A 25,255-nucleotide genomic window follows, 5' to 3' on the forward strand; every position below is an offset into this window, starting at 1 on the left:
ATATAGTATATATATATATATATATGTATATATATATATATATGTATATATATATATATATGTATATATATATATATATGTATATATATATATATATATATATATATATATATATATATATATGTATATATATATATATATGTATATATATATATATATATATGTATATATATATATATATGTATATATATATATATATGTATATACATATATATATATATGTATATATATATATATATGTATATATATATATATATGTATATATATATATATATGTATATATATATATATATATATACATATATATACACACATATATATACATATACACATACACATACATATATATTAGGTTGGCAACTAAGTTCCTGCTGCTTTTTTAAATTTAAATTTTTTAAAAGGTTTAATAAAAAATAACAACTAATTAATTAATAATGTAGTCACCCTTGTTGTTTACAACTTCTTCCCAACGTTCAACAAGATTTTCAATACCTCGTTGGTAGAAATCATCCGATTTCAACTCAAAAAATTGATCCAACCAAGCTCTCAATTCTGCATCAGTATTTAACGAAACTCCGCGCATAACATTTGAAAGAGATCGAAAGAGGTGGAAATCCGTTGGTGCCAAATCAGGAGAGTACGGTGTGTGTGGCAGCACTTCCCAGCCATGCATTTGAATGGCTTCCTTGGTCATATTGGCAATATGAGGGTGGGGTTACTCAAGCACCAAAATGCATGAAAGTCTTTCTCATCGCAATAACTTCCAGCCCTTGAGTCACTGTAAATTGTCCTGATTAAATAATACATATATACGTCTTAGCTCGAAATGTCAAAGACTTTCCGTATTCCTGAGCGTCATACTAATACATCCTTTTGTTATTTACACCACCTGTCCTCATCTGTTGTTGTTTTTTCGTACATTCTCCCATATATATATATATATATATATATACACACATATACACACCCACTTTTTCTTGTTTGTATCATAAAAACTATTTCTCTATACTCATTGTTTTATAACTGATATTTTGATGCTGCTGTGAATTAGATGAGATTTACTGCTGCAATGTTCTCTGGGTGGATGCCCTTCCTGTTGCCAACCCTTACATGTTTTTCAAGTAAGGTATTTTATTCCATTAGGCTTTCATAGGCTGAAACAGCTGAGCTACAGGATATATTGTTTATGAGGGATGTACACATAACATCACCATCACCTAAACAGTGTCTGTGGAAAGTCTTATGGAACAAAACATACACATGTGCATGCACTTGTTTGCACACATGCATCCTTCTGCTTGGTTTTTAGCTATTGAATTTCACTCTAAAGGCATTGGTCAGTTTGAAATATTAGTCGATGATGCTTGCTCAAGGTGTTCCACAGTGGGATTAAATTGAAAACTTAGATGATCTTAGTTGATAGAGTATTTGAGCTCAAACATCACTGTAGCCCTTGTGTTATGCCCCTACTCACCACAGACAACTTAGCTAACAATCATCTTCTGCTTGACTAGTGGAGGATGGCCATCAAACTATTAAAAAATATGCTTCAACAATTATGGGGACATGGAAATTTATAAATACCATTTTCCTAGCCAAAAACATAAATGGAAATAAAAAAATTGATGTAAAAAAAATATCTGCCTTGTGTGCCTTAATATAGATTGTAATGATGGTGGTCATAGAAATGACCTGGATAATATAATCAGCTTGAATTTATCGATGGTCTCCTGATTGGTAGGGTTAGAGAGAAGCATAAAAGTACTCTGAACCTTTTAATCATGATAGTTTCTTTCCCTCCTTCCGATGTTGATGTTTGCTTATAACAAGTAAGGATTTAGATTTTTGCCAAACAACTTTTGAATCATGTGAAAGCTCTCTCATTTATGCAACTGAACTGTCAAATTCAGTGTTTGCCTTTTGGATCATTTCCAAATTATTGCTGTCGAAGGAGAGTGAATAAAGCTATTTCTGCTGCTAAAAACAGTAATAATAATAAATGAGCTTGGGATTCTATGTTTAGAGATACATGACATTTTAGATGGGAACAATTCTAAAACCTATTGTTCTTATAGAACTCTGTGGTGTTTCAGTTTCTAATTTGGTTGTAAATGTCTCACCATACCATCATTATCAACTCTATTGCTATTTTTGTAGCATCTACATATAGTAATCACATGGTTAAACACTTTCTTCTTGTAATTGTCCTTCATTCTCAGATATGACTCTCTGATTCTTAATTTTCCAGCTCAGTGCTTGTGTGTGTGTGTGTTTGTGTATGTGTGATAAACATCTGGACACTAGAAAAATAAACTTTATTTTTTTAAGATAATCCTTATTGGTATAAAAAAAAAACCCTGAAAATTAAGGAAGAATAAAAGAAGAAATTGCTTTAACTTTTTGTTTTTTTAAAAAAGAAAGAAGCTGGAATTTGACTGGATTAGAAACCTGTATGAACCCAAATTCATCCATTTTATCCTTCTTCCACCCACCCACCCAGTAAATATAGCATTAATTAAAAGGCTTAAAAAATAAGAATATATTAACAAAGTGTCAAAAAATTATTTGTTTATATGAAAATACTTTACAGTCCTTCTGCTTGCATATGTCTGAAATGGAAAAAAATGTTTAAATAAAAATTTTTTTATTCTAATTCTATATTTTTAAAATTTCTGTAAGGCAACATGATTAATGTTGAAGTCTTTCAGAGTTTTACTCTTGAAATTCTATTAATACTGGACAGATCAACTAAATACACACACTGACACACACATTACAGTTTCTTAAATACTACTGTTGTGTTAAGATGCATTTTGTCATAAGTGGGTGGGTCCTCAGTATCACTATGTATCACCAGTCAGTGCGGTGTTTTGCCATACCCTCCAGGAGATGCAGCATCTTTAGGACAGCCTTCACCACTACATAACAAGCCTTCTTTGCATCCATATTCTCTAGGTTCCACTAACTCGGAGTGCTCAGCACTTTTGTATGCAGCAGTCATCCTCTATATACATCACATGACATACCCATATTAGTGCAGCCTCCTTTCTTGCACACTACACCTGATTTCTCTTGCAACCAGTTTCGGCACGCACACACACACATGCACGCACACACACACACACACACACACACACTCTCTCTTTCTCTCTTTCTCTCTCTCTCTCTCTCTCTCTCTCTTTAATGTCTTAAGGATTTTATAAACTTTTGAGAGAATAGTGTATCTTGAAGCACACATAAATGTATAAATAGACTGTATGTAAATATGGGGGTGAAAAACCCATTTGGACAGCCTTCAGCTTTTTCTATCCAAAAGGGTGTTTCAACTTAATATTTTCATATTATTTGTAGCTATGTGTGTACTAAGAGATCCACTATTCCATATAAAAAATAATGACCATTATTGCATTTATATGTTTTTCCATGCTGGCATGAAAAATTTATTGGGAGTAAATTTTCTATGTCTGGATGCTCTTCCTGTTGCTAACCATTGCTTGTTTTATAAGAAGATATTTTTCATTCCACTGCACAGGTTTGCTGAACTATAGGATATTATTTTACGAGCAAATGTAAACAGTGCCACTCCCTGTGACTTTTGGTTGTTCCTCAAACTGAAGGAGAAATTTGGGGACAGTCATTTTTAAGACCTTGAGAAGATGGAGGTTGTGACAAGGATCTAGGGCACTTTCATTTTGGAGGACTGCCATGGGGGTCTTCACAAAGTGGTTGGAGTACTACAACAAGTGCATTGAAGTCAGAGGATCCTACTTTGAAGGAGATTAGAATTTTGTATTTCTTTGAAATCAATAAATGTTTCTCCTGAAAAAGCCTGAAAACTTCTGAAATGCACTGTAGTTAAGTTAATATTAATACATTTAATGCAGGAAGCATTAGGAAAACTAACTTGAAATAACTATGTAGTGAGGTTAAAAAAAAAAAACAGTATTAAACAATGCCTAATATTATTTGCTTGAGGGTTGGCAGCTGTAGTTGTCTGGCACACAAAAATAGGCCAGTAGTTTCTAAATATTTTAAGCTCATTTGCAGCATACTTGTCAGGCCTAACAATCAAACAATGAATGTTGATGTTTTATTAGTTATTTGATGTATATATTTTTTTGTTCTATTTTACATTTGTTTCTTGATGTTTGCAATGGGTGGTATGCTTTATTGGAGGTTGTAGTTTTTCATAGCTTAATGCCCTTTCTACAATTTTGAGTTTTAACCTCTGAACACTTTAAAGTAGCGAAGGTGCATGGCCTCGTGGATTTGGTGTTGCACTTATCATTGCAAGATTGTGGTTTTGATTCCTGGACTAGGCAGTGCATTGTATACTCGAGCAAAGCACTTCATTTCCTGTTGCTCCAGTCCACTCAGCTGTAAATGAGTAACTCTGTAATGAACTGGCATCCCATTGAGGGTGGAATGTTCTGATCTCACACTTATACACCATGGAAACTGGGTAACTTACCCTATGAATCCTGGAACTTAAGAGAGTGATGTCCAGGGGTTACCTACTGCTTTACAGTAGGAATTGACTCCTTGTCTTTTTGTGTTGCTATTTTTATTTATTTATTATTTTATTCAGTCAGGAAAACCTGTGCAAATGCTTACAATGGTTGATATAAGATCTGAACTTAGGACTATATGATCAGTTTATCAGCACATTAAACTCACAATCACTGAAATACATTAATTTGTGCATTGTTTGATTCATGTATTCATGTAGAATTACTTTATAACATCCGATTGTACTTCAGTGCTCCATTTAGGAATGCCAGAATTGAGTTTAATGTAGAAGGCTGAGATAAATTTCAAGAGTGCTGTATGTGAAAAGCAAAAAGAAAGCTCTATTTCTTTTGTTATTGCCTAATTGTGATGTATTTACACAGCAATAAACAGTTTTCTCATTCGCAATTAATAAATTTTCTATTGTTCTATGATAAGTGTGTGTATGCATGCGTGTGCACGCATGCACATATATTTGTGTGTATGCAAATGTATGAATGTGTGTGTGTGTATGCATGTGAGCATGTATACACAGATGGACCACTTCACAAAAATCACCATTTTAATATTGTTTATAGAGTTAATTAGCTTGAATGTTGGCTAGCCAATGTAGCCAAATAGTTGTGTCAACATTAGCTTAAAGCCATAATTAGTCAATGGATATCTTGACAGAACTGACTCCACCTAGGAATGTTTATTTACCTGAGAACAATGAAATTGTATTCTTTGGATTGGAAATATATGGAAGTAAAAAAAATGCCAAAGAAAGCTGGATTTGTTCAGAAGAATTAATTATGTAGTGTATTCTTCATGAGACTTGTTTATCCATAGCAGCAAAAGAAAACAAACATGATGTTTATGATAATGATTAATATTATTCTCTGTTGAATGCAGTTTTTTCTCACTTCCTTTTTTTTGAGGAAGGTATCATTTCTGTTATGTGGATATTGTTTTCTAATTAAATGGTATTTAATACATTAACAATATTATCAATCTATACAGAATGAAAAATATATTGATGATTATGATTTCTTGATAATTTTTGTCTGTAGAGATAATATAATTAATATCATTAACCTGGGTAACTATCTAGTGACAATTCATCATCTTGCTGAGTCCAGAGGGAAGAAGGCTGCATTGAAATTTGAACTTGGATTAATAATTCATCATTTTATGAATAACATAAAACCACAGCTTGACTTTATGCCAACTGTCTCATCTTAATCACCTAATAGTAATAATAATAATAATAATAATAATGATAATTATAATAATGACTGTTAGTCAGAAGAAGAAAGTATGTCTTGTAATTGATGTGACATGTACATTTGAAACCAGAGACAAGAAAATGGAGAAAGAAAAAGATTATTATACTTGATTTCAAGTATGAAATCCTCAAGTTTTGGATTAAAGAAGTTGACAAGGTTATGATCTAACCAATTATCATTGGGTATTAGGGAGCTGTGATGAAGAATTTGAAAATAAAAAACCTTGGAAAGCCATATCCTAATCTGAAAATAAGTGCAGTGCAGAAAACGTGTTTCTCAGGCCAGCAAAAATTATCTGCCAAGTTCTTGAAGTCCTTGATACAGATATGATCAGTATGGAAGGACCTTAATAGGAGAAGGGACACAAATGCTTCTGATGGTAGACCATAGGTTGTGATCTCACAATAAATAAAATTAATCCTGTTTATAATGTCAATACATTGCAACATAATGATGATGATAGTTCTGATACAATACCAGGATGCCCTGATGCAATACTAAGATGTCCTGATGCAATACCTGGCAGTGGCTCTTCTAATCTTAACTGATTGGAATTGTTATCATGTACATGTTTTGTCTTTGTGTAAAAGATGGGCTACAGCAAACATTCTGCTCAATACAACAGATTTGTTTGTCACTTGCTTGACCGTAACCAGTTGAGCTTGTTCTTTAGTGTTGATGATATGTGCATCTCTGATCACAAGCAGGTGCAATGGGGAAGCATCATAGAAAATGTGTTGAGAGGAATTCTTTGGGGCTTGAATAGTTCACCCCTGGAAACATGGGTGTTTTGTTCATCATCCTTAAATAACCCTTATTCAGGGACCTTTTGAGTGGGATGAGCTACTTTGACCTGAAAAAATTTTTAACTGGGCTCCACCTGCAAGGTCATGCACTCTTTGATTATCTTGATATGAAGTCACCATGTCTTGCACATATAGTTGTGATGCATATGCCTGGTGTATCCTTATCAGACAAGTAAGGAATCAGTGTTCAACTGGCACTGATTTTATTGACCCTGGAAAGATGAAAGACAAAATCAACCTCAGTAGCATCTGAACTCAGAACATAAACCTGGAAGAAATGCTGCTAAGCATTTTGTCTGGTGTAGTAACGATTCTGCCTGTTCACCACCATTATAATAATAATAATAATAATAATAATTTCAAATTTTGGTACAAGGCCAGCATTTTATTTTTAGAGAGAGGGAATTAGTTGATTACATTGACCCCAGTGCTTGACTGGTACTTTATTTTCTTGATCCCTAGTTGATCTTGGCAGTATTTGAACTCAGAACATAAATAACCAGAAGAGTTTTCTTTTCTCATATCACAGTTAGTTGCATTTCTGGACAAAAAAGAAAAAATACATACAAATATTCAAGGTTAACAATGCTTAATGAAAATGTTCCTACAACACAAATCCAAATTTGGCTATATTCTGGAACTTGCTATATTTTTCCTTATAAGGTAATCTGTCAGTGTCTTTACTGAAGTAATTGTTTATAAATTCAAGTTGACCAATAAAAAAATGAGATGATGGATACATTTCTTAATTAAATACCACACTATGTTCCATTTCAAAGCTAAATCAATCGAATTCTTTAGCTTTTCTATTCATGTCTGCAAAACATTATAGTTATTGTGTACATTAATGTCATTTATTTCAACAGATTATAATGTGATGTTATGGTTTGTGTTTTATATGTAGTCATTTGAGATAGAATGTAGTTATGTAGGGATTCAGCTTAGTGCTTTGTCTCTTCTTACTTTGCTGCTTCTTTACATGTGTGAGAGCTGAAATCTAAATTTTTGTGTACTTACCATCTTCATGGAAATAGAATGGTTCTCAGACATAAATAATAATAATCATAACATTAAAAAAAATATTTTTGTTAATTTCATTGATTCTTGTATATTTATTATTACAATTATCTATTTCAGATGTTCAAACCATTGACACATGCCAAGCCATGTTTTTACCAATTGCAGCTTCAGTTTCTCTCTTGGTCATGTTTTTGTTCTTTGATTCCTTACAGATGGTTTTTGCAATCTGCACAGCCAGTAAGTACAAAAGATTTTAGTCATATATGGAAATATTCTTGTATTATGTGAATTGTATGCATATATGTTTTTAGCTATGTTTATATTCCTGCCTCAGGTATCAGATGTATTCAATACTAGCTTATTTGACATCAGACTTTTTTTTACATTTCTCTCGTTTTCCCTACTTTCTCTGTTTATGTGTGTGAGCATATTTCTGTTTGTGTATGAGCAGAAGGAAAGTGTTCAATTAATAAATTGTAATTTCTCTCTCTCTCTCTCTCTCTCTCTCTCTCTATATATATATATATATATATATATATATATATATATATATATATATTGGAAGGTTTGGAGGTGATGTACAGGAATTATATGAGAAACAATAATAAGGTACTCAGATATCTGGATGGTTGTACATTTGCAGATTTTTATTAATATGTCACATGTTTTATAAATATTAGCGCTTGCACCTATTCTTGTAGGTTTTTCAAAAATGATTTCACTTCAGTGGATGTCTCTTTTTATAGTATATATATATGTGTGTGTGTATGTGTATATGTGTATATTTCCTTGTGCAGGTGTATGTATGTTTGCCTCCATTACTAAAATGTACTGTCTGCAAAACAGGTTCATTGTCCAGTCAGCTGTGCCAAATCACCAGCCTCCAAACAGTTGTGCCCAATCATCTCATTCTGCCCTTTCTCTGTACATTTACCTGTGGCTGAGTGCATAGATGTCTTTGAACACATGCAAGTACACCCACTTACATACACATAGATACAGCATGGCTGAATGGTTAAGAAGGTCTCTTTGCAATCGCTAGGTGCTGGGTTCAGTTCGACTGTATGGTATCTTGGGTAAATGTCTTTTACCATAGAATCAAGTGGGCCCAAGACTTGTTAAGTGTAACTGAGTAGATGGAAACCGTGAAGAAGCCTGTGAAATGGATTGATTATATCTGTAATTTTAAGTTCCAGCTTATCACACTGAGAATAGCATTAAGGGTACATGTGTCAATGAAATGTCCAGCTCTTACATGCTAAATCAATGAGTAGATGGTTCACATGTTTAAGGAACTGAATACTCATCTTTTTCCAACCCATGTGGTTTTGGGTTCAGTCCCATTGCATGCTACCTTGGAAAAGTGTCTTCTATTATAGCTACAAGCTGACAAAAGCCTTGTAAGTGGATTTTGGTAAATGGAAACTGAAAGAAGCCCATTGTATGCACACACCCACAATAATTTTATGTCAGAAGCAGCTCTATGATGTAAACACTATTGATGTCACTTATTGTATATGTGTTGTTAAATGCTTTTACACTGCTGTGTTTCATCCAGAGAAAGTCCCTTTGAAGATGTAGAATGTTAAAAAAAAATGCTGTATAGTTCAAAACCAGGTGAAATGGATCACCCCTGTCATACTTGTGCATCTCCAGGTTGATTCATTTTACTTGGCTTTGACATATATGGCGTCTTTTAACACACTGTCTTTAAAGAGACCTTCTCTGGACAAAATACTGCAGCTTCCAAGTATTTAAAGACACAAACACAATTTGACATCAATAATATATACTAGTATTTATATTTCAATATGCAAATATGATCCAGGTGTCTGAGTGTAGGAAGTTTGTAAGCTTCAGGCAGTAGGTGGTTATTATAGTGAATAAAAAGTGGATAGTGTGCGATAAGATACAATAACAATTTATTGGCATTAAGAGTTACACACTTTTTCCCATATCAAGGTTATAAAGAATTCCAATCAGTTGGTAGTTTCTACACAACTCACTCTTAGCAACTAATGCTGCTAAAGGTGTGAATAAAATTCCAAATTTAAAGGAGTGAAATAGGTAAAATGTAAGCTTCATATGTTTTTTAACTAACTGAAACTCGTTATGCAACTGTTGTACAACAAATTCTCCTCAGCTCATCAGGCTGAAATTTCGACCTAATGAAACATATGTAGATTACATTTTACCTGTTCCACTTCTTTAAATTTACTTTAAGTATATATATATATATATATATATATATATATATATCTGTGTGTGTTCCCCACTGTCACTTGGCAATTGGAGTTGGTTTGTTTACATCCCTGTAACTTAGCAGTTTGGCGTAAATGACTGATAGAATAAATACCAGGCTTAAAAAAAATAAATACTGGAGTCGATTTATTGGCTGCAGTCCAAAGACTGAAACAAGCAAATGAATCTGTGTGTGAATGTATTCATATATATTATCATAATCATCATCATTTAACATCTACTTTTCCATGCTAGCATGCATTGGATGGAATTTGTTGAGGCAGATTTTCTGTGGCTGGATGCCCTCCCTATTGCCAGCCTTCACCCGTTTCCAAATAAAGTAATATTTTCCTCATGACCAGACATTTTTGCAGAAAATTGAAAATGAAAGACAGTTTGTGTTATAGTGAAACTCAATTTATAACCATCAGATGATGTCAGGGCAAGGAATCAGTAACATGCGAGCATGTGTGTGTGTGCACACGCACACATTTATATATAAATGATGTACTTCTTTCAGTTTTATCTACCAAATCCACTCACAAGGCTTTGGTCAGTTTGAAGCTATAGTAGAATATATTTGCCCAATGTGCTATGCAGTGGATTGAACCCAGAACCATGTGGTTGGGAAGCTAACATCTTAGTACACAACCACATCTGCCCCTGTATATATGCATGCACTTGTGTGCAATTATGTGCATATTTATGTTGGTATATATATATATATATATATATATATATATATAAATATATATATGTGTGTGTATATATATGTGTGTGTGTGTGTATCTGTTTATGTGTATACTTACCTATGTCTATGTTCCTGTGTATGTACAAGAGTGTGCATCTAAACACACCTCATATTAATGTGTGTAGTATAGTAGTTAGAGTAACAATATATACTGTAAATGTGTTCACTGGTTATTAGATTCAGAAGCTTAATGGAATCATTTTGCTAAGAATATACAGAAATAACTAAAAATGCTCGCCATTTTATTCAACAGATGTTACAATCATATTTGTAATTGGAAAAAATTAACATGAAAATGAAAAATGTTGGTTGTTTTTTTTTACCTTATTTTGTTCTCTTTTAGTTGTTCGGGTAGGTTGTAACTGTTCTATTGTTCCTTTGTTGTACGTTGCAATATTGACTATTATAGATCTACAAAACCAATATGTAAACATCCAGTTCAAACAAAAAATTAAGTTTGTACATTTAGAAGACAACAAAGGGTCTTGAAAGGGGTGTGGAAAGTAGGTGTTATTCAATATTTTCAGCCAATAATGAATACTGACATAACACTTTTGTTAATTTTATAAAAAAAATATAATTGTACTTGGGGGGTATCTTAAATCTCCTCCTGGTCTGTTTATATGTGTATCAATTAAATATTGTAATTGGTTGCCTTTCAACCACATGGCTTTCGGTTCAGTTTTACTGTGTAGCACCTTTGGCATGTGTCTTCCACTATAGCCCCAGGCTGACCAAAGAATTGTGAGTGGATTTGGTAGACAGAAACTGTAAAGGCGGCGAGCTGGCAGAAACGTTAGCATGCCGGGCGAAATGCTTAGCGGTATTTCGTCTGCCGCTATGTTCTGTGTTCAAATTCCGCCGAGGTCGACTTTGCCTTTCATCCTTTCGGGGTTGATAAATTAAGTACCAGTTACGCACTGGGGTTGATGTAATCGACTTAATCCCTTTGTCTGTCCTTGTTTGTCCCCTCTATATTTAGCCCCTTATGGGCAATAAAGAAATAAGAAACTGTAAGAAGCTCATTGTGCGTGTGTTTTTCTTTGTCTCAACCTCATGTAATAGTTGTGTCTCACTGCCATACAAGCAGTATCATTCATTTCAATATTCTGTGAGAGTATGTCTAGCCATGGGGAAATATTACCTTGCTTGGAAGCAGGTGAGAATTGGTGACGGGAAGAGCATTTGTCCATAGAAAACCTGCCTCAAGAAATTCTGTCCAATCCATGCTAGTATGGAAAAGGGGACATTAAAATGATGATTAGAATCACTGATTGGTTCCCCAGCATAGCCACATTTCAGTGACCAAAGCCAGTGAAAGTAAAAAAAAGATCTAACTTTTAAGTGTTAAAACTCTGCATTGAATTGTGGAAATAGACTTTTGGCAGGGAAGTGAGTACTAATTAAGAAAATGAGATTAATATGATAATTAAATTTATAAAAAAACATTACTTCTCAACATGACCATTTGTATGCTCTCTATGTTCCACAAGTAAAAGTAAGATTGACAGACGAGCAGAAGGCCTGTTTCTGTGAAGCTCTTATGCAAGCTATCCTGTAAATACATGTACAAAAGTTAGACAGAAAGAAAAAGGAAAAGAGAGACAACCATGTACTGGAGTTGGTTTGATTAACCCATTACCTCCCATAATTCTATTAACTGGAATTTTTTTATGAAACTTTGATTTCTAGCATAAAACAGCCTTAGAAACACGTTGGAATGATCAAAATAACATTTTAAATAGAAATAAGCGAGATATTGGGTGAAAAATTAGCAAACCTCATTTGAATATCAGAGAAATATACTTAGTAGATATAGTAAAAAGGTTAGATATGTGTAAATATTGACAGATAATTACGAAATTTGTAATTTTTAAGTGATCTCATATGAGATCACTGGTAGGTAATGGGTTATTAATGACATCCCACTTCCCAGAATAAATGAACAGACATCTAGTTTAGAAATCATTCTTGTTATTATATCTTTTAAATACGTGTTCTCCTATATTTATGTTCTCCAATGTCATTCTGTAGCCCTAACCTACAATAGACTTATTATTAGTAGGATTGTTACATTATAATATGCAGTTTTTTCTTAATAGTATGTTCCAGGACTCACTAATTGTGAGTCACTTATTTAAAATATTTCTTTTTCTTTTGACTGCTCTAAATTCTTCTGTAATAATTAGGACAGTTGTTTTGGCAATATACCAAATTTTTGTTCTATTTATTTGAATGTTTCTGCCTGTTACAGATTTTATATTGTCATTATCATTGCTTTTCCAGGCCCAATAAAATACGCATCTTTTCAAGTCCTGGGGTTTGATTAAATCATCATATTCTTACTTGTGTCTACACCCAAACCATTACTCACCTTTATTAGCCAAAATACTATATACTGAGCAATACTCTATTCGGCATATATAATAAGGATATATCATCACCATCATCAACAGACATGGAATGGATGGCTTGACAGGAACTGGCAAGGCCAGGGGCTACACCAAGTTCCATAGTTGGTTTTGGCTTGGTTTCTATGGACGGATGCCCTTCCCAATGCCAACCACTTTACAGAGTGTACTGGGTGCTTTTTATGTGGCACCTTAACCCATGCTTTATATGTGGCACCAGCACCAGTGCTTTTACCAGTGCTAGCACTCATACCAATGCTTTTTACATGGCACTTTGGTTTCAGGATCTCAATTTTTTTGTGGTGGGCAGTTCTTCTCAAGTACAGCAATGCACTGTATTCCTTGGTCCTCTGTCATCTCCTTTATAAGGTTCAGTGTTTTGAAATTGGCCTTCAGTACTTCATATCTTTTGTTTCGGTCACAGACTGCTGTCATATTGGGCCACTGCCTTGAAAGGTTTAATTGAACACCTTGACACCAGTACTTATTTTTCAAGTCTGTTATTTAGTTGTTTCTTTCAACAAACCCCTATGGTATAGGAATATAAAGAAACCAACAGCTGTTGTCAAATGCTGGGTGGGCCAAACACAAAGACACACATGCACGTGCACACTAATTGGCATGCCATTGGTTACTGTAATGAGTGTTCCAGTTGATCCGATCAGAGGAATGGCCTGCTTGCAAAGTTGACTTGCACTCCACAGAAATTCATGCCTTTAATGTGGTTCTCAGAGAGATTCAGTGTGATACAGAATGTGACAAGCTTAACTCCTTGAAATACAGGTATCCATCCATACATCCATACATACATACATTCATAAAACATGGGCTTTCTCTCCCAAATTCACCTAAAAGGTATTGATTGGCCTAGTGGTATAGTACAAGATGCTTACCCATAGCTCTGTGCAGTGGGACTGAACCTGACTCCACGTGGTTTGCAAACTGAACTTCTTCACTACACAGCCATGCAAAGAGACAACACCACCATTACTGCTGACTAATGTTATATATATATATATATATATATATATATATATATATATATATATATATATATATATATATATCTATATATATATATATGTGCCACCTGACTGGCTCCTGTGCCAGTGGCACGTAAAAAGCAGCATTCAAGTATGCTTGATGCTAGTACCACCTGACTGGCCCTCATGCCGGTGGAATGTGAAAAGCTCCCACTACACTCTTGGAGTGGTTGGCGTTAGGAAGGGCATCGAGATGTAGAAAGCTTGTCAGATCTGATTAGGGCATGATACAGCCTTCTGGCTTGCCAGTTCTCAGTCAAATCATTCAACTCATGCTAGCATGGGAAGTGGACATTAAAGACGATGATGATGTATATATATATATATATATATATACATTCAGTTGGAATTTATTAAAGATAGAAGGTACTTATGGTTACGTGGGAAATTGGACTCTACAATTTGAAAGAAAACTTTAGGGAGGCCCTTAATGTTTAAAGCGAATAGGGGTGTATACCAGAGAATAGATCTCCCACCGTTTTTATTAGGCAAGTTAGGGGAGGTCTATTTAATAAGGACTTCAACCCACATGGATATATGCAGAATTGCACTAAAGACTCATGCTTTGGTTTCTATAACTTCAGAAAGTTGAACTATGAGCTTTTATGCCTTTTTTTCTTCTCTCTTTCCATCTCCTTATTCTTTTACTCCTTTCCTCTATGTTATCTTATTGATATATACCATTCTCATTTTCCATATTTTTTCCCCCCAATTTGTCTCTGATGACAGTATATCCCAGAAACAGCTGTGAGATTTTAAATTTCTTCCTGCAATCATATTGTATATGACTTAAGATGTTTGCCTTGCCTTAATATTTGACGTCCTTTTTAACAATTACATATCTGCTACATTGGAAATCTGCAATGGCTCCATAACTGCCATCTTGGCTATAACCTTGGAGTCGTAGTAATCCGTTACGGCACTTACCTTGCATACCTAATCCGTTAGATCACCTGTGAACTAAAGCCCCATACTTTGTATATATGTATATGTGTGTATATATATATGTGTATATATATGTGTGTGTGTGTGTGTATACGTGTATGTATGTGCATATATACATGTGTGTGTATATATATACATATGTGTGTGTATGTGTATATATATGTGTGTGTTTATATATATAATTATATGTATGTGTATATATATGTATATGTGTATATGTATGTATGTATATGTGTATATATATATGTATATGTGTATATGTATATATATGTGTGTGTATATATATGTATATGTGTATATACATGTGTATATATATGTATATATATATATGTGTATATGTATGTGTGTGTATATATATATATGTATATGTGTATATGTATGTATATGTGTATATATATACATGTCTATATGTGTATGTATATGTGTATATATATACACATGTGTATATGTATATATATATATATATGTATGTGTGTGTATGTATATATGTATGTATATATTTGTGTGTATCTGAGAAAGAGTGTGTAGCTGTCTCTTCCTCTTGTTTCGTCATTTGCATATTGATCGAAAACAAAGTTGCTTGTGTTTACAAATGGTGTTATTTGTTTATAATTTTTCACAAAAAAAATATATCTAACCATAGAACTGTTTATTTTTGAAAGAACTAGATGGAATATTACATTACTTGGAAACAGTAAGAGAATCTGATCACAGTAAATCTGCTTCATTAAGTTTTGTCTGACCCTTGCAAACTTGAAATAGCAGATGTTGAAATTGCACGCGTGCACCCCCCCACCCCACCCACTCTCTCTCTTTCTCTCTCTCTCTCTCTCTCTCTCTCTCTCTCTCTCTCTCTCTCTCTCTCTCTCTCTCTCTCTCTCTCTCTCTCTCTTCTCTCCAAATATATATATATATATATATATGGGAGAATTTACGAAAAAAAACAACAACAGACGAGGACAGATGGTGTAAACAACAAATGGATGTATTAGTTTAACGCTTGGGAATAGAGAAAGTCTTTAACGTTTCGAGCTACACTCTTCAACTGAAAGGAACACAGAAAGAAATAAGGAGAAGATATATATATATACACACACACACACACACACACACACACACACACACACACACACACACACACACACACACACAATGCTGTAGACAGAGCCATTAGAGCAAAGAAACAGACCTGGAAGAGTGGGAGTAGCAGGTAACTGTATCATTTAGACAGAAGGGAATCTAGGAAATGGGATATCTAGCCAAAGGAGAAGCAGAAAAGAGGAAGTTTGCCTATGTTCAGCGCCTTGAAGACCAAAGAATCGAAGCGTTCCAGATTGCAAGACAGTGTGTGAAAGAAAATTGTGATGTCATAAGAGAGAAATGTGTCTCTATGGATGATGGTGCACTTGCATTTAGTGATTCTGGAAAGGAAGAGGCTTGGAAATGCCATTATGAAAGACTGCTAAATGTAGAGAACAAACGGGAGGAAGAGAGTCTGCCAAATGTTGACTAAATTGAGGGACCAGCTACCCAGATTGACAGTACCTTAGTAGGTAAAGCAATTAAGGACATGAAGATAGGGAAAGGAAAGCCCCTCATCCATTGTGAATCACCGTTAAGTTGCTTAAAGTATCTGGCGGTGTGGGTTATGGTCTAGTCACTTGTATTGTAAATCAGGTGATTCATGAAGAAAGTATATCTAATGACTGGTGTAGCAGCACCGTTGTCAACTGCAACAACGGTAAAGGTGATGCCTTAGATAGAAATAATTACAGAGGTATCAAATTGTTGGATCTAGCATCTACATTAAGTAAGATATCCAGAATGCTCTACTGTTTTATCATTTGTAGTTGCACAACTTCCACACAGTTTTACTTTCATCTCTACCTAATTATTTACAGTTAGCAGGATTGTTGAGCTCTTGTTTTTTTCTTTCCCATCAATTGAGCTCTAAATAATTTGTTTGCAACTCACTAGTTTGCTTCCTTGTATTGTCATATTTTTGCATTTTCCCAGTTCAAGGAAATTCCATGCCCCCTGCTAAATTGCTTAACAATACTCAAGAGACCCTCAAGATGGGGGAACATTTGCGGTATATAATTTTAAGTCATATATGAATAAGGTATAGTGTCTGGCCCTGCACCCCCTTGTTTTTATGTTGTATTGTAGAACCAAACTAGTTTTTATTGGCCAACACAAGGTTAACAAGTTCACAGATGGAATATCTTAGTAAATACTCTTGTGAAGCTGGAGCTTACAATTATAACCATCATCATACTGTTGTTGGAAATAGTAAGAACTGTCTGCCATTTCTTTAAAGAAGTTCACTGTGATGTCATTAAATAAGTGCACTTTCAGCACTTTGATCTTATAGACATGAATCAAAGTCTACCTTGCAATTAATTCAGACTCATGACAGTGAAGGTGCATGGCTCAGTGGTTAGAGCGTCGAGCTTACAATCATGAGGTTGTGAGTTCGAACCCCGGACCGGGCTGCATGTTGTGTTCTTGAGCAAGACACTTTATTTTACGTTGTTCCAGTTCACTCAGCTGTAGAAATGAGTTGCGATGTCACAGGTGCCAAGCTGTATCGGCCTTTACCTTTCCTTTGGATAACACTGGTGGCATGGAGAGGGGAAGCCGGTATGCATGGGCGACTGCTGGTCTTCCATAAACAACCTTGCCCAGACTTGTGCCTGGGAGGGTAACTTTCTAGGTGCAATCCCATGGTCAGTCATGACCGAAGGGGGTCTCAGCATGACAGTTTCTATCTTTTTTGCATAGTGTTGCATCATCTGTCATCCTCTTGTTAATGATGAGCTATTTGATTGTTCCATGGGACTTGGACTAACACCGTTTCTGTACTAGAGAAATTAAATTATTATTATTTTTATTCACTTAACTCCTGATTTCTCTATGTCATGTCTCAGCTCCATCCTGCAGCATAGAGATGCAACACTTTCCTCAATACATAAGCTGTATCTAAATACTTCCTAAAAAGTTTGATATTTGTAGCTTTTGATGCCAGAATATTACTCATTTTGAGATGGTCCCAAGTGCACCGATCACAATATGTACTATGCTTGCATTTGAGGCGTTATGGATTCGTTTCACTTCCAATCCTAGATTTTGGTGCTTCTTGATTTCTTGTCCTCTGTCTTAACAATGTTTTGGTCTGCAGGTATAGCTACTTCAATGCAGGTCCATTCTTTGGACTCCTTCCATAGGAGAGTGATAATTGGTTGGTTATGTTGCAGCTTTTTGTCTGTGCATATTGACATATCCTATGTGAGTTTCACCTGATCATTCTCTGCTACTGGCAAAGATGGTACTCATACCATTCGTTGGAACACTCTAGCCCATACTTCTTGCATAACCAATGTATTTACACTGCTACTTTGTCAAGGCATTTTTTGTACTCTTTTGGGCTAGTTTTGAGCATCCACTAATTATATGTCTAACTGTTGCAGATGATTTTCCACATAATCTACACCAAGGTGATGATGCTGCTATCTTATCAATTATTGTTGTTTTTATTATTATAATTATTATTATTATTATTATTATTATTATTATTATTATTATTTGTTTGACTTTTGCTTCGTATTTGCACAAGTTGACTCCAAGTCTCACTCAGAGACTTCAAGAGACAAGTTAGAAGTTCAAGTTGTTTTCATCATCATCATCATCATCATCATCATCATCATCATCATTTTCATCATCATCATTAATAATAATAATAATCCCAGTAAGGCAGCAAGCTGGCAGAATCATTGGTATGCTGAGCGAAATGCTTAGTGGTATTTCATCTGTCTTTATGATCCGAGTTCAAATTCCGCTGAGGTTGAATTTGCCTTTCATCCTTTCGGGGTTCGACAAATTAAGTACCAATGAAACACTAGGGCCGATGTAATCAACTGGTTCCCGCCCTCAAAATTTCAAGCCTTATACCTTTAATAGAAAGGATTATTATAATTATTATTAATATGGTAAGCTGGCAGAATTGTTACACTGCTGGAGAAAATGCTTAGCAGCATTTTCCCCCAGTTCTTTACATTTTGAGTTCAGTTGCTATTAAGGCTGACTTTGCCTTTCAATCCTTTTGAAGTCAATAAAATCAGAACCAGTTAATCACTGGAGTCGATGTAATCAACTTCCCCATTGATTTTGCTGGTCATGTGCCAAATTTAGAAAGGATTATTATCATCCTCCTTATTATTATTGTGTAACTCGGTAGGTTCATTAGAGTATTGGGAAATGCCTTATGGTAATATGTTCCATCTCTTTATATCTTGAATTCAAGTCCCGCCGAGATCAACTTTGCTTTTCATCCTTTCAATTTCATTGATTTTATTGACTGTTTCTCCTTCCCCTTCAAATTTATGGCCTAATGCCTAATTTAGAAATAATTACTATTAATAATAAAAATAGTTTCTAAGTTAGGCACAAGGCCAGCAATGGTTGAAGAGAAGGAGTTTAGTCAATACTGTCAACCCCAATACTTAAGTAGTACTTTATTTTATTCACCCCAGAAATGGTGTGGGTTGAATGGCAAAGCTGGCCTTGGAGGGATTTGAACTCAGTGTAAACATCCAGAACAAATATGGCAAAGCATTTTTCCCCTTGAAATTCTAGTGAATCTGCCAGCTCACTGCCTTAATAATAATAATAATAATAATAATAATAATAATAATAATGGTTTTGTTTATTTGCTATCAGAGCGAAGGATGATGGGGACAATACAAAACAGACATAAAGCGTGGGAGTTTACGTATGATGAAACAATAAAATATACAAACGATAAAAGAAATAAAATAAAAAAAGGTTAAATATACGTGGTATACAGTGAAAAGGAAGGAAAATATAGTATACAAAGGTTAACAAGAAAAGGGGGGATGATAGAGAATATCAACAACAACAATAATAATCACTGTATTTATCAAACTATCAGATATTATTATGCATTGCTGGTCACAATGCACTTCATTGCATTGCTGTAGCTTTCAAACAATGCCATTCACTGGCTAAGTGGACGGGCCAGTATTTCCCCTAAATGAAATGCCAGTCCATCACAGCTGAGTAGACTGGAAGCAATGTGAAATGAAGTGTTTTGTTCAAGAACACAACACATTGCTGGTCTGGGAATTGAAACTATGCTCATGCCATTGTGAGTACAATATCCTAACCACAAGGCCACACACCTTCACTATAATAATAATAATGGTTTTAAATTTTGCCTCAAGGGCAGCCCTTTTGGTGAGAGGACGAGTCGAATACATTTACCCCAGTGTGTCACTGATACTTAATTCATTGATCCTGAAAAGACGAAAGGCAAAATCGACCTTGGTGGAATTTGAACTCAGAATGCAGCGACAGACAAAATACCACTAAGTATTTCACCTGGCGTGCTAATGATTCTACCAGCTTGCTGCCTTACTATAATAATAGCGATGATAAGGATGACTATTTCTAAAATCAGTATGGTGATGCAGGTTTGTATTTAAGGAAATACTGTATGTAAGCAGGTATGACAACGATAGTGGAGGCACAATGGCCCAGTGGTTAGGGCAGCGGACTCGCAGTCATAGGATCGTGGTTTCGATTCCCAGACCGGGCGTTGTGAGTGTTTATTGAGCGAAAACACCTAAAGCTCCACAAGGCTCCGGCAGGGGATGGTGGCGAACCCTGCTGTACTCTTCCACCACAACTTTCTCTCACTCTTTCTTCCTGTTTCTGTTGTACCTGTATTTCAAAGGTCCAGCCTTGTTACACTGTGTCACGCTGAATAACCCCGAGAACTACGTTAAGGGTACACGTGTCTGTGGAGTGCTCAATCACTTGCACGTTAATTTCACGAGCAGGCTGTTCCGTTGATTGGATCAACTGGAACCCTCGACATCGTAAGCGACGGAGTGCCAACAACAACAATGACAACGATATTAAATGTTTGGGACCAAGGAAATGGAATCAAGAAGAGGGGATTCTATGATCATAAGTTCAAATGATGTCTAGTGCACTCAGCAAAATAAGCCTCCATCTTCTTAGAAATGCATAGGACACTATTATCTCTGTCCTATCTTTATATAACACACCAGAATATGATTTGAAGAAGATTCAGTTACTATTTCCAGGAGGTCAAGTGGCTATGCAAAGACACCTTGATTGATTCACCAGTGTGACGGCTATCAGTGCTGGTGTGTGTGTGTGTGTGTGTGTGTGTGTGTGTGTGTGTGTAGGGGTAATGCAGTCTTTATTGTTTTTTCTTCTGCGTCTTACAAGTCAGTCTCTCTTTTAAGCATTTGAAAGCATATTTCGTCTCTGGTGCCTACAGAACATGACAACTTATTCCCTTCATCTTGTCATGCATCTTTATTCAATTTTCATTCTTTTACTTAATATCATATCTTTATGAGGTTTTTATTTTGTTTTTCTTTTTTCTTTTTAACATTTAAAGAAATGTTATGAACTGTGATTCTGTTACACACTTCCAACTGCTGTCATTTCCTCTATTAGAAACCATCTTAGTTCTTCCACACATGATTAGATGAGAAAATAATTGCTACTAGTCTTGAAAATCCAATAATTTCCCCTGTATTTAAGCTTAAATTTCATTTTTAATCTGATCCAATTGTATTCTTATGTTGAACAATTTCTTGCTGAACAATTTGACATATGGTAAAAAGAGCAATATTAAATATTCCATTATAGCTAACTACCACCTTTCAAACAGCAACGCTAAATTTGACTCTCATTCACTTACCATATCTTTGTATCCATCTCCATCTCTTCATATATATATATATTGCTCTATCTATTATATATATATAAAGTTTTCTACAGAAAGTAATGCAAAAGTAGGCATAACACCTTAATTAACTGACATAGGTCATTCAAATTTCATGTCATTAGAGTAACTCTTTTTTTTTTTATGCAAAGGCATTATTTAATAGGTTTCCATCACAAGTGATGCTTTTTTACTCTCATTGAATCGAACTCTTGAACACTCTTTGGTAAAAATCAGATGTACACTGCCGTACCCACTTCTTCATTGCCACCTTCACCTTGTCTCCAAAGACTGGCCTTCATTGGATTGGAAAGGTGGCAGTCAAAGAGTGCCAAATCCAGGCTGGATGGCAGCCCATTAACCAGCCAAGGTTACCAATTATCTAATTTGTTGTGAAAGATGTGTGTGATCATGCATTTTCATAGAAAAGGTGGATAGTTTTGTTTGGTCTCATCTTCCTAATGATTTCTTTAAGCTTTTTGGGTGTCTCTCAAAGTACCGCTTGCTGTTCACAGTACATTTACATTTCAGAAAATCAAGGAGAATGACACCCTTGTCATGCCCCCACCCCCAAATAGGTCTCTGTGCCAATCACTGGTTCTTAAACTTCTTAGACCATCAAGATGTCATTCCATGGATTTAGGCTTCACTTCTGGATCATAAAGATACACTGACATTTAATTCCATGTTACTAGATAAGAAAAAAATACTCCAAAAAACAAAATATCTTCAATAGGTGCAACCATGGCTGTGAGGTAAGAAGCTTGTTTCCCAACCACACATTTCTGGGTTCAGTCCAACTGTGTAACACCTTGGGTGAGTGTCTTCTATAGCCTCGGGCCAACCAAAGCCTTGTGAGTAGATTTGGTAGACAGAAACTGAAAGAAGCCTGTCGTATGTATGTATGTACGTATCTATTTATCTATCTATCTGTGTGTGTCCTTGTGTCTGTGTTTGTGCCCCCTCCCCACTGCTTGACTACTGGTGTTATGTTTGCATCCCTGTAAATTAGTTGTTTGACAAAAGAGACTGATAGAATAAGTACTGTCAGGCTGGAGTGATCGGAAGAGTTTTTCAACTTGGTTACTGTCTATATCAAGGATCACCAAACTTTTTTCACAGTGGGCCAGATAATTGAGAGAATGACAAGCGCAGGCCACATAACCATTTTGTTCAATATAATACAGTGAATACACATGTTGTTGGCACTCCGTCGCTTACAATGACGAGGGTTCCAGTTGATCCAATCAACGGAACAGCCTGCTCGTGAAATTAACGTGCAAGTGGCTGAGCACTCCACAGACACGTGTACCCTTAACATAGTTCTCGGGGATATTCAGTGTGACAAGGCTGACCTTTTGAAATACAGGCACAACAGAAACAGGAAGTAAGAGTGAGAGAAAGTTGTGGTGAAAGAGTACAGCAGGGTTCGCTACCATCCCCTGCTGGAGCCTCGTGGAGCTTTAGGTGTTTTCGCTCAATAAACACAACGCCCGTTCTGGGAATCGAAACCGCGATCCTATGACCACGAGTCCGCTGCCCTAACCACTGGGCCATTGCGCCTCCGCAGTGAATACACATAAGATAAAGACAACCAACATATTTATTTTTTGTACCTTATTCCTTGTTCAGACTGTTCCTTGATTCACTGAGAGTGCTAAATCTCATAGGGTCCTACTTATTCAAATTTTGAATTGCTTCAAATGATTTAACTGTTCTTATGAGATTTAGCACTCTCAATGCCTCAAGAAACAAACTAAAAGCATGGAGCAAGATAAAGATTCAGTTTCAATACACCATACACTCTACAACATGTTTTGAGTACTCCTCTTTTGTTTGTTTGACATGATTCTACATTTATATGTTCCTCCCTCCCATGGAGATGAGCACTTCCATTGAGATGAGAAACAAACAGAACATGAAATAAAATAAACATTCATTTAACCTCTGCGCGCGCGTGCGTGTGTGTGTGTGTGTGTGAATGCTCAAGGAAAATATTATTGGGAAAGAATATAAGAATACATTAGCTTGAAGTGTGTGTGTGTGTATTGTATGCATAGGAGTTTGGTTTGTATTTTCTTTCATCCACCCACTCACACATGTCTGTTCAGTTATTGCATCTCATGCATTCATCTATCTGTCTATCCTTTTACAAACAAGTTCTACTGCTTGTATGAAAAACACCGAAGAGCATACTGTTGGTGTATAATTATTATTGTTATGGAAGGTCTTTTTGTAAAAATAGCCCTGGGGATTAAAGAAAAACCTTTCATTCCATTTAACTTTGAAGCAAACCCCAGCTGGGTATCAGTCATTAAAGCTCTTTGATAAAAAATTAATTACATTGTTTAGGCCAGTAGCTCTGTATTTATTAATCAAAAATCCTTGCTGAAGCCAACATAACTATGCAGGAAAATGATCATAAATAGTAAATTAAAAATTTTAATGTTGTAGGGATTTTATCCACACATGCATACACACAAGCACACATGGTGTAAACCAAATACTTACATGTGCTATATGTATATATATTTTATACTGATATGTTGCTACATTCTTTTCGATTAACATTTTATTATCTCTTATAATGCATTCTTACCTGTACACAATCAGTGTATTTAAATATATAGGTATGTATTGAATGTTTCTATATGTATGAGTGCGTATGTAAGCATATCAAGAAAGAATAAATATATTGATTGAGAATCCATAACAACATGTTAGTATGGAATGGAAGTAAATAACATGTTAGTATGTAACATGTGTGTAGTGGCAAAATATTTAAAAGCTTTAATTCACTTTTTATAATCGTGCGCGCTCACATACACACATCAATAGATCCAAGGCTGCTGCTCACAAATAAGCATGACCTTGTAGCATGTATTATTCTTTTTCATATGGAGAACACTGAGGATGTGATAGCTGGAGTGATTAGACTGGAGCAGTGTGAAATGAAGTGTCTTGTTCAAGGACACAATTCCCTGCCTAGACCAGGAATCAAACCCACAATCTTATAATTGTAAACCCAATATTCTTACTAGGTCGTATAAAACTATATATGTGTGTGTACACATATATTTTCACATGTACAGATATATAAATGTGTATATATACTTATATGCACAGATGTATGTGTGTGTGTTTTATGTGAAATCATATATAGAAACAATCTAACATTAACTGAAAGAGCATTCAGTACATTTAAGTAGAATATAAAATTCATTTTTACCACTTAAAATTTATATTTTTCCTTCCCAAAAATATTTTATTTTTCATTCAAAATATATTATGTACATAATTACATGCTCTCTCTTTCTCTCTGTCTCTCTCACTCACACACACATGCACGCACGCACACACAAACACACACCAAAAAATCCATAAACCAGAAAAAATTGCTTGCTTGATAGAGTAATACCTATCACCTCTGAAAAACTTGTAATGTTATTAAACAGTGCTGTTATCAAATATCTGATT

At 35.1% G+C, this 25,255-nt stretch overlaps 1 protein-coding gene across 11 annotated transcripts in view; it reads left to right on the plus strand.

Annotated features, from left to right (window-relative positions):
• LOC106882607 (signal peptide peptidase-like) overlaps window positions 1-25,255 on the plus strand; it is a 350,046-nt gene that overhangs the window by 277,732 nt on the left and 47,059 nt on the right. For all 11 annotated transcript variants that reach the window (XM_089354542.1, XM_089354545.1, XM_089354550.1 and 8 more), the window contains one exon: window positions 7,721-7,840. In XM_089354542.1, the coding sequence (XP_089210668.1) occupies window positions 7,721-7,840 (120 nt within the window). The remainder of the gene's footprint in view (window positions 1-7,720; window positions 7,841-25,255) is intronic.

This window comes from Octopus bimaculoides, chromosome 1, assembly GCF_046866305.1.
Source record: "Octopus bimaculoides isolate indiv1 chromosome 1, ASM4686630v1, whole genome shotgun sequence".
Taxonomy (NCBI): Eukaryota; Metazoa; Mollusca; class Cephalopoda; order Octopoda; family Octopodidae; genus Octopus; species Octopus bimaculoides.